Source organism: Globicephala melas, chromosome 20 (genome assembly GCF_963455315.2).
Source record: "Globicephala melas chromosome 20, mGloMel1.2, whole genome shotgun sequence".
Lineage (NCBI taxonomy): Eukaryota > Metazoa > Chordata > Mammalia > Artiodactyla > Delphinidae > Globicephala > Globicephala melas.
In genome coordinates this window covers 40,043,588-40,055,052 of record NC_083333.1, presented here as the reverse complement: position 1 = coordinate 40,055,052, position 11,465 = coordinate 40,043,588, and the positions used below count along the sequence as shown (strand labels likewise).

General features: G+C 51.7%; 1 protein-coding gene across 1 annotated transcript; it reads left to right on the top strand.

Annotated features, from left to right (window-relative positions):
- The first annotated feature begins 21 nt into the window (after positions 1 to 21).
- LOC115843687 (tubulin gamma-1 chain) lies at positions 22 to 4,754 on the top strand. Its single transcript, XM_030839950.2, has 11 exons — positions 22 to 158; positions 477 to 589; positions 794 to 961; positions 1,825 to 1,893; positions 2,181 to 2,260; positions 2,685 to 2,811; positions 3,035 to 3,121; positions 3,235 to 3,384; positions 3,800 to 3,952; positions 4,035 to 4,196; positions 4,365 to 4,754. The coding sequence occupies exons 1-11, from the start codon at positions 110 to 112 to the stop codon at positions 4,560 to 4,562; spliced, it is 1,356 nt and encodes a 451-aa protein (XP_030695810.1). The 5' UTR covers positions 22 to 109; the 3' UTR covers positions 4,563 to 4,754.
- Positions 4,755 to 11,465: the final 6,711 nt, after the last annotated feature.

Genomic DNA, 11,465 nt, shown 5'->3' with positions numbered 1-11,465 from the left:
ATGTTCGTGGGCGGAGCGAGTTGTTTGGCGCCTGCGTCGTCCGGCTAGCGGGCTAGCGAGCCGCGGCTGGGCTGGCGGGAGCGGCTGCAACGCAGGTGCCTGAGGAGCGATGCCGAGGGAGATCATCACCCTACAATTGGGCCAGTGCGGCAATCAGAGTGAGCGAACCTCCGGCCCCTCCACTAGCCAGGTTCCTTAGGTTCTATGGGATCTCGCTGTGGGATCCTGGACTCCATCGGCCCTTCCCAGAATCGTAGTTCTCCGAAAGGCAGGACATACCTGACCCAGTGTCCAGTTGCCCAACCCCGAGGGGCCGTCCCCTGCTCAGTCGCTGACATACAGCCCTTTCCTCTGACACGGGAGACTCCCGAAGCTTGACTTCCTATCCCTGGACCCAGGCGCTCAGTCCCCGCTCCTAGCTGGAACCTGCCCAGACCTAGATATCCTCTTTCTCCCCCGCCCGCCCCTCCCCCTAGTTGGGTTCGAGTTCTGGAAACAGCTGTGCGCCGAGCATGGTATCAGCCCCGAGGGCATCGTGGAGGAGTTCGCCACCGAAGGCACTGACCGCAAGGACGTCTTTTTCTACCAGGTGCCCCCAGCGACTTGGCCAGGGCCGGTAGTGGCCCAGGGGGCCTGAAGGGAAGGGCAGTGGCTTGGTACTGGAAACCCGCTGGGCAGAGGAGCCAGGGCGGCTGGCTTGAAGAGGGAGGGCAGGCAGGAGCCAGAGTTGGGAGGACTGGAGGAGTGGGTGGGCCCGAGCTTATTGGGCCCGATCCTGGACTCCCCTTGACAGGCAGACGATGAGCACTACATCCCCAGGGCGGTGCTGCTGGACCTGGAGCCGCGGGTGATCCATTCCATCCTCAATTCCCCCTATGCCAAGCTCTACAACCCAGAGAACATCTACCTGTCAGAGCATGGAGGAGGAGCTGGCAACAACTGGGCCAGCGGATTCTCCCAGGTCATTTGCTGTTCCCTGGCAGAACAACTCCATTCCCGTGTGGGGACAGGCCCTATGACTTCCTAGAGGGAGATGAACCAGATGGAGGATGTGTGACTGTAGAGAGAGAGACATGGCTGAGGGGAGTTCTAAGCCAACTATGTAATATTGTTAAGAAACTGTACTAGCTAGTGCTGTGTGCCAGGCCATACTAAGTGCTTTACGTATATTAACTTATTTAAACCTCCCAACAACCCTATAGGTAGGTTCTACAGGTCCACAGGCTCTGTGGGTTTCCAGAATAAAAAAAAACCCTCTGAAACCAAAAGATGATTTATAACAACTCATTTAGCAGCAAAACCAAATCTCAATGGAGACAAGTTATTTTATAGTTTCTTTGCAACTTATTGTCACTACTCATAACTTCCATTGCAGAAATATTAATGTATTTGATTAGCACCCCTCAGACCCCCACTGGCATTTTACTTGGTACGTATTATACATTCTATGTTGCCTTCCTAGATCTGAAATACTTGAATTCCAAAACGTAACTGGCCCCAAGAATTTTAGATAAGGAATTGCGGACCTGTATTAGTACCTTCATTATACAGATGAGGAAACTGAGGTATAGATGAAGTAACCTGCCCAGAGTCACCCAGCCAACTAGAACTAGAGCTAATATAGGAACCCAGGCAGTCTGGATGTAGAGGGCCTGCTTGTAACCGCTAGGCTGTACTACCTCTCAGTGCAAATAAAAAGCAGGACCACTGTGCTCCTAAAAAGGACTTTTAGGTGCTATAAGGAGAATCGAGGGTGGCTCGTCTGAGGTCAGAGTCCTTGTCCCTTAGTCCTGTCCCACTCTGACACCCCCCATGTCTGTACAGGGAGAGAAGATCCATGAGGACATTTTTGACATCATAGACCGGGAGGCAGATGGCAGTGACAGTCTAGAGGTGAGTGTCTCAGGAATGCTGGTGGGAGCCAACATGGGGAAGGCTCAGCAACACCCTTTAGAAGCCACCTGTTAGGTACGAGACCTTCCCATGTGCCCTTTGCATTGGTCAGAAGCCACAGGGCCTTGCTGGAAACAAGGCAGAATCTCCTAAGCTGCATATGTGTGGCGGGGAGGGAAGTGGAGGAGAGGGCCTGGGAAGATAGGAGTCCAAGAAATTATGAGATGGGTCCAGTTTGAAATCCTGCCACTAGATATGTAGACACTGTCGGCCCCTTCCCCATACAGGGCTTCGTGCTATGTCACTCCATCGCTGGGGGAACAGGCTCTGGCCTGGGCTCCTACCTGTTAGAACGGCTCAACGACAGGTAAGTCTGTGTTTTGAGGGGCTGGGAGGATTTGGTTTCCCAGGTGACTGGGAGGCCCTCCAGATGAACCTTCCTATTTCCTGGAGCAGGAAAGGGCCCTTCTATTCCCTCCTGTACTGAGGAAAGACAAGGTATAATGACCAAGAACCCAATCACACTCCCAGTGGCTGGAAATGGAGTCTAGCATCTCAGCCTTAGATTAAAATTCAAGGAGTATGGCCGGTTTGGAATTAGAACCCTAGGTCCTAAGATGTCTCTCTACCCTTCCCCGCTTTTGGGTTACAGACTTCCAAAAGTCAAGTCTCCCTTCTCTGCTGTTCTGTGACCCCACCCAAATTTCCCCACCCTGACAGTCATTGGAAGCCCCGAGTTTACCAAGCGTCCAGTCTGTTGCCCTTGACCATCCTCTCTCAAACACCGCTAGGTACCCCAAAAAGTTGGTGCAGACATACTCGGTGTTTCCCAATCAGGACGAGATGAGCGATGTGGTGGTCCAGCCCTACAACTCACTGCTCACGCTCAAGAGGCTGACCCAGAATGCAGACTGTGTGGTGAGTCCTGGATTCTCCCTTCTCCACTCCCAACCTTCCTATTTTATCATTTTCATGCATTTTTAAATGTCCATTTGGGACCTTCCTGTGCCCCAGTCCTGTTCAAGTCCCTTTTGGATGGGTCTTTCTGGCGCCAAGGAAATTAAGCTTCAGAGCCCAGAATCAGGCAGAGCTCCTGTCCTTTCTGGCCCCATAAATCTGTCACCCTCTTCGGTCCCCCCAGGTGGTGCTGGACAACACAGCCCTGAACCGGATCGCCACAGACCGCCTGCACATCCAGAACCCATCCTTCTCTCAGATCAACCAGCTGGTGAGCCCTCACTCCTAGACTCCTTTGGACTGGAACCCCGCCTCGCCGGAGTGCCGTCTGGGGAAGGGAGGCCTCGCAGGACAAGGCCCTTGACACAGCACCCCTGTCCCCAGGTGTCCACCATCATGTCGGCCAGCACCACCACCCTGCGCTACCCTGGCTACATGAACAACGACCTCATCGGCCTCATCGCCTCGCTCATTCCCACACCACGGCTGCACTTCCTCATGACCGGCTACACACCCCTCACCACGGACCAGTCGGTAAGAGCAGCCCGCAGGCCCAGCAGGCCCTGACTTGCCTTTCTCTTTTCCTGCTGCACCCGGAGCTGCCCCGTGCAGCCCCCAGAGGCCCTGCGCTCAGGGACTGGCACAGGCTGGGCGACCTCCTGGCTGGCTTGCTCTCCTCTTCCCTCTGCCTGGGGCTCCCTGCAGGGCCCGGGCTGTACGGGGTCTGCTGATGCTGCTGCACAAGGGCATGAGTTTGCTGAGCTCGGGAGGACTGAGATCCCTGATCCCACAGCAGAGGCTCAGTGTGGACCTGAATCTAAGGACACTCCCCACAGAGGCCAAACTACCCCGCGTCTGACGGGGACGTGTGTTGCCTGCTGCTCTCCGTCCATGCGTTTCTCGACTGTGCCCTGAGTGCTGGCCTGCCCTGTGGCCACTGTCCCCTCAGGTGGCCAGCGTGAGGAAGACCACGGTCCTGGATGTCATGAGGAGGCTCCTGCAGCCCAAGAACGTGATGGTGTCCACGGGCCGGGATCGCCAGACCAACCACTGCTACATCGCCATCCTCAACATCATCCAGGGGGAGGTGGACCCCACCCAGGTAGGTGAGGCCCCTTCGTTCTACCCCCAGAGCCCACGGGGTAGAGGAGAGGCTACCACCACCACTCCTGTGCCCACCCCAGGTGCACAAGAGCCTGCAGAGGATCCGGGAACGGAAGTTGGCCAACTTCATCCCCTGGGGCCCAGCCAGCATCCAGGTGGCCCTGTCCAGAAAGTCGCCCTACCTGCCTTCTGCCCACAGGGTCAGCGGGCTCATGATGGCCAACCACACCAGCATCTCCTCGGTGAGTCTCACAGTTGGCACATAAGTATTGTCCTGGTTGTGCCGCACCCCTGCTGCCCCTGCTTCTGGCTTTTTTACTGTGGAGATAGCCCAGCCTTGGTTCCCTGGCTCTCTGAGCCATGTTGTTTGCTGAGGTTCTTTGTGACCCCTGCTTTCTGCAAACCCCAAGCTTTTCGAGCGGACCTGTCGCCAGTACGACAAGCTGCGGAAGCGGGAGGCCTTCCTGGAGCAGTTCCGCAAGGAGGACATCTTCAAGGAGAACTTTGACGAGCTGGACACATCCAGGGAGATTGTGCAGCAGCTCATCGATGAGTATCATGCAGCCACGCGGCCCGACTACATCTCCTGGGGCACCCAGGAGCAGTGAGTCCTCAGGATGGGGACCCTCATCTGCCTTACTGGTTGGCCCAGGCCCCACCTGCCTGACCACCCCCTCAGAGCACAGATCAGGGACCTCGTACCTCTTTCTTATAAACATACAAGTACATGGCCAGGAGACACATGTACTTCTCCTCTTTTGAGACTATTTATGTTTAATAAAGCACTGGCTATAAATCAAGTCACTGGTCTCTTGGAAGCCTTGGAGAACTGGGGGAGGTGGGTGCCTATACTTTCTCCATCATTCCGACAGGGTCTTCCTCTACCTCCTACACCTTCAACTCTAAGCAAACGGCCTCCCCTAGCTTTTCCTCCTCCCGCCCAGTATTGGAGAACATGGGTGAGGTTGACCCACCTGAGACGTTCCTTTCCAGGACAAAAAGGTCCACAAATACTGCCTTGCTCTCTATCTGATACTCCACGTCCCAGTTCCCTCCCACCCCTCCCTGTATGGTGACCATTCCATCAGGTTCACATTCCCACATCAGAGTGTTCTGTTGGTCGTCACAGCAGCAGGCCTGTGGCCACCACCCTCACCACCAAACTCTGGACAAGCAATAGAGAGCCCAAGTGCCTTTAATCTTTCTGCAGGCAGAGCAGTGACAGAAAGCCAGTCCAGGAGAGCCCTGGTCAGGCAGCTGGAGTCTAGGACAATCAAATCAGGAGACCAAATCCAAAGTCTAGACTGTAAGCAGGGCCAAAATGGGCCCATATCTGGGGCACCGTAATTGTGTATTCAGGTGGTCTCCAGTTATTTCAAAGGCCAGAGCCTTCCACTTCTGGTGCAAGATTGCAGGGAAGTAGTCAATACATAGTGGCCTAAATCTTCAGGATCAAAAGGGCAAAGGATTGGGGCTGGCCGGGCTCAGCAAGCAGATGAAGCAGCCCAAGAAAGTTCCTGCAACTCTAGGGAGGCTGAAGAGTACACAGGAGCTTTGGGTGAACTAAGACCTTTTTCCTTCTTGCTGCCTGTTAGCCTGGGGACACACTTTTCCTTCCACGAACCAATTTTTCTTTTATAAAGCTCTGGACGTGAACAAAGTGAGCAACATACAGGCCAGACCTTCATGAACAAAGGGGACACAGGACTGATGGGCAGAGAATGCACGGTCACAAGCCAGGTCCTGGGCTGCCTGAGGGGTGGCAGGGAGGCCACAAGCCTGTCACCACCACCGTCATAGCACGAGCCTGTCACTTTTGGTTGCCAGGGTCTGTAGGTGACTGACTAGGGAGAGCCAGCCTGGCTGGTGTCAGCCAGCTTCCTCCCTTCATCCAGTAGGGAGGAAGATGACTTCAGGGAAAACCTAGGGGCACCGGGTCCCTTCTCAGCTCTACCTCTGACCCCTGCACCACTGGGTACCTTGCCTGGCTCCTGTTCTGACCCTGATGACCAGCCTTTTATCACTTGGGGCATCTGCACGAGTGGCTGGTGCGAGTAGGGGATCATGAGCTGGCAGATGGGGTAAGGCTGCTATATGTGAATAGCAGCTGGTCCCCCTCCAGGCCACAAGCCATCCCAGGGCCCTCATCTGCAAGACCTAGTTAAAGAGTGTGGAGCCCAGGGGGAGGGAACACCTAGGTAGTCCGGAGTAAATTGTGTGTGGATATTACTACAGTCACCAACCCAGAGGGGTGAATACCATCCCTGAGAGGGAGAACTGGACGTAACAAAGATGCCTCCTTTTTCGGACCGCTGAGTGTCTAAGCGCAGACAAACACCTCAATGCCAGCTTCAGAGCCAGGCCCCTCCCCCAAGGCTATTTCCAGATCACCCATCACCCCACACCAGCACAGCCCCTCCCTGTTCTTGGCCAGCAGCACACCCCAAAGTATGTCAACCAGAGGGCAGAGAGGAGGCCAGGTGGAAAGGGAGGGAGGCCTCTGGGAATCAGGGCAGCAGGTGGTGCTGGTGGTGAAAAATCCCTGCAGTCTGAGAGCCTGCCAGCCACAGAAGTAACAGTGAGACGAGGGCTGCCGCAGAAGAGCTGGAGAGAGCAGAATGCTCAAGCCGGAACAGGAACCTCTCTTGACTAAACAAATCAGAGAAAATGAGCCATTTAAAGGTAATGTTCCTAGAACACTCCAGTGTGATGTGACCCCAGGGACCCTGAAACACGCATGAGACAGAGATCTAGCAGCAGGAAGCACTTTAAAAATAGAGTGGTATAAACCAATCTGAAACCTCAGGATTGTAATTTTGGAAAGTGTGTGGAGATGAAGGCAAGAGGTAATGAGCACAAGGGTAGGGAGGCTCAGGGTGAGCACAGCCACTGCACCGAGCTGGTGAATCGTCTAGCAAGCCTTATCCCTGGTCTCCACTGGACACAAGTATTCTAGAAATCCCTGGAAATGGGCACTCTGCAGTAGATAGTCAGAGTGCCCAGACTGTATCTTAAAATCCAACATACAGGGCTTCCCTGGTGGCGCAGTGGTTGGGAGTCTGCCTGCCAATGCAGGGGACATGGGTTCGTGCCCCGGTCCGGGAGGATCCCGCGTGCCGCGGAGCGGCTGGGCCCGTGGGCCGTGGCCGCTGGGCCTGTGCGTCCAGAGCCTGTGCTCCACAGCAGGAGAGGCCGCGGCAGTGGGACGCCCATGTACCGCAAAAAAATTTAAAATTCAACATACAGCCCCCCCTCCAGTAATGCCCACCCCTCTACCACTTCCTCACTTTCCAGTCCCACTTGAGGATCTGAAGCAGGTAAGGGGCTGCCCTAGAAAAGTCACAGAACATTTAACTTGACATTCTGATTTACTAATCCATCATGTGTAAGTTTAAATTAAATTCCCTAGGGCCTGATCACTCAGTGTGAATTGGTGAAACTGAGCTCCTTGCAAAGCTGCAGGCCCCATCAGTCAGGGTCTAACGCCCCCATGAGACCCAGTTGGAAACACCATCTGCATATCTGTGGCATTGCTATAGTGGTAACCTTGGCCATGGAATCCAGAGGTAGGCAGTTCTTCTACATAACCCTCAACCCTCAAATCCAGTGGTACTGAATTATCACCTGGGTGACCAACTCATCCTGGTTTTAGTACTGAATGTCTTGAGTCCCAAGAACCCCCTCAGATTTGGTTTTAAAACTAAAATTCCCATATTCCCTCATTCCTGGGAAAACCAGGACAGTTGGTCACCCTAAATTAAAGAACACCATAGAGAATGACTGGAAAATCTCAAAGCAGTACAAGTGAGTGATCAGGGCTGAATCAAGGCCAAGTAGACAACAGTTCATGTGTTCACTAATTAAGCAAGCATTTATTAAAAATAGAGACCAAGGGCTTCCCTGGTGGCGCAGTGGTTGAGAGTCCGCCTGCCGATGCAGGGGACACGGGTTCGTGCCCCGGTCTGGGAAGATCCCACATGCCGCGGAGCAGCTGGGCCCGTGAGCCATGGCCGCTGAGCCTGCGTGTCCGGAGCCTGTGCTCCGCAACGGGAGAGGCCACAACAGTGAGAGGCCCGTGAACCCAAAAAAAAAAAAAAAAAAAAATAGAGACCAAGTTGCCCATTAAGCTTCACAATGGACCCTACCTAAGGAGGTTTCCAATTTTATTGGGAGTGGGTAATATATAATGTAATTTATATTATGTATTTATAAAATATTAATAATATTTTTGCATGTGATCATATATTGTTTTTCTTAATTAAATGTCTCAAACTATGTTGTCCAATTTTAAGTGCTATATGTAAAATATAATACAAAATAATTTTGGAATCATTATTGAGCATTTAATATACACTAAGCACTGTTCTAAGCACTTTACATATATGAGCTCATTTAATTTTGACAACAACCATATAGATAGGTACTGTTTTAGCGCAATTTTTACAAACAAGGAAACCGAAGGTCAGAGGAAAGTGAAGCTCAGGGTCACATGGCTAGTAAGTAGTCTTTCCCCACCTGGAAAGAAAAGACTTAGGAGGAGATGTGGTGACTACCAAATATATGATGGGCTGTCAGCTGCAGGAGGGAGGAGACTCATTCTGTAACACTCCAGGGAGCAGAATGAGGACCAGTGGAGGGAACTATGGGGGGGGGCAGGGTCCAGCTCTGCAGCAGGAAGAACTTCCCCATGATCAATACTGTCTACCAGGTGCAATGAGTGGCCACATGGACCGTGAGTCCCCCTCCACTGAACTCGGTCAAGCAGATTCTGCATGACGACTTGCCTGGAATGGATGGATCCCAGGAAACGGATGAGGTGACCTTTTTTTTTTTTCACAGCATGCCAGATCTTTGTTCCCCGACCAAGGATCGAACCCGTGCTCCCTGAAGTGGAAGAGCAGAGTCCTAACCGCTGGACCACCAGGGAATTCCCAGATGAGGTGACCTTCAATGTGCCTTCCAGCCTTAAGGACTGTTAGGAATTTCTTGAAAACCACTTTCTTTTATAGTAAAGCTTATTCATTTTCAAAACAAATATATTAAGGGCTTACCGCGTGCCTGAACTTTTCTGGGAATTGGGGATACCTAAATGAATAAACTAAGGTGCTGAATCTCAAAAAATTCATAGCCCAAGACATCTATGCAGAAAGTGACAGTCAAGGTGGTAAGCAAACATCAGAAGGATCACAACAGTGTGTGCTCAACCGATATTTGTTGAGGATTTCCCTGGTGGCGCAGTGGTTAAGAATCCTCCTGCCAATGCAGAGGACACGGGTTCGAGCCCTGGTCCAGGAAGATCTCACATGCCGTGGAGCAACTAAGCCCATGCGCCACAACTACTGAGACTGTGCTCTAGAGCCCACGAGCCACAGCTACTGAAGCCCGCGTGCCGCAACTACTGAAGCCCGCGTGCCTAGAGCCCGTGCTCCACAACAAGAGAAGCCACTGCAATGAGAAGCCCACGCACCACAACGAAGAGTAGCCTCTGCTCACTGCAACTAGAGGAAGCCCGCGCGCAGCAATGAAGACCCAATGCAGCCATAAATAAATAAATTTTTAAAATAAGAGCTAAAAATATATATATATAATTTGTTGAATACTTGCAAGAACGAAAGGCTGTGAGAGGCCAGTGCGGGAGTCACAGAGAACAATCATTTGACAGGGTCTTGAATTCTGAGGGAAAACTTTCCAAGTGGAGACGTATGAGACAGTAGGAGGGCTGGCATGTGCAAAGGCCCAGGCTGGGCAGGGGAGCGCGAGTTGCAGCTCACCTCTCTTCTGAAGTTCAACCCCTCCCTTCCCATCAGTGGCTGTGAAGGGAAGCTCACACCAGGCAAATGAGGCCACCAGCGCTCACCTGGGGCTGAGGGGAGACCAAAGGCAGAGAAAAGGGGTTGTGGCCCAACCCAGGTATGATAGTAGGCTTCACAGAGAGAAACCAGCAGGGCCTTGTATGCCGGGGAGCAATTAACGCACTGACACCCAGAGGGAAGAGCATGGTAGGCACAGGGAAGAGCACCTGAGAGAGGAGGGAGCCCCCAAAACAGGACAGGGTTCTGGAAGCTGCAGAGGCTCAGAGGTGCATGTGGGGGAGCAACAGGAGACCAGGTCAGGGAGATATTCCAAGACCAGACAGGTCATGTAGAGCCTTTTATGCCATGTAGAGTTTGGACTTTATTCTCGGAGCAAAGGGGAACCCCTGAAGGCCACCTGGGAAGCTCCAGTCACCAGCCTGCCCTTTCTGGACTTTCCCCCCCAAATGACCCCCACGCCCCTTCCTGCTTTCTTTCTTATTTTTTTTTTACTCTTCCATTATGGTTTATTACAGGATATTGAATATAGTCCCCTGCCTTATACAGTAGGACCTTCTTGTTTATCTATTTTATATATAGTAGCTTGTATCTGCTAATCCTGAACTCCTAATTTATTCCTCCCCCACCCCCTGTCCTCTTGGGTAACCATAAGTTTGTTTTCTATGTCTGTGAGTCTGTTTCTGTTTCGTAAGTTCATTTGTGTCATATTTTTAGATTCCACATATAAGTGATATCATATGGTGTTTGTCTTTTTCTGACTTACTTCACTTAGCATGATAATCTCTAGGTCCATCCATGTTGCTGCAAGTCACATTATTTCATTCTTTTTTATGGCTGAGTAGTATTCCATTGCGTATATATACCGTATCTTCTTTATTCATTCATCTATCGATGGACAGTTAGGTTGCTTCCACGTCTTGGCTATTGTAAATAGTGCTGCTATGAACACTGGGGTGCGTGTATTTTTTCGAATTAGAGTTTTCCCCAGATATATGCCCAGGAGTGGGATTGCTGGGTCATATGGCAACTCTATTTTTAGTTTTTTAAGGAACCTCCATACTGTTTTCCATAGTGGCTGCACCAATTTACATTCCCACCAACAGTGTAGGAGGGTTCCTTTTTCTCCACACCCTCCCTAGCATTTGTTATTTGCAGACATTTTTTTAAGTTTATTTATTTATTTGTTTATTTGGCTGCACTGGGTCTTAGTTGCTGCACGTGGGCTTTCTCTAGTTGCGGCGAGCAGGGGTTACTCCTCGTTGCAGTGAGCGGGCTTCTCATTGTGGTAGCCTCTCTTGTTGTGGAGCATGGGCTCTAGGCACGCGGGCTTCCGTAGTTGTGGCTCGAGGCCTCTAGAGCACAGGCTCAGTAGTTGTGGCACATGGGCTTCGTTGCTCCGCAGCACGTGGGATCTTCCCAGACCAGGGCTCAAACCCATGTCCCCTGCATTGGCAGGTGGATTCTTAACCACTGCGCCACCAGGGAAGCCCCATTGTAGACTTTTGAATGATGGCCATTCTGACCAGTGTGAGGTGGTACTTCATTGTAGTTTTGATTTACATTTCTCTAATAATTAGAGATGTTGAGCATCTTTTCATGTGCCTGTTGGCTATCTGGATGTCTTTGGAGAAATGTCTATTTAGGTCTTCTGCCCACTTTTTGATTGGGTTGTTTGTTTTTTTTGTTATTGAGCTATAT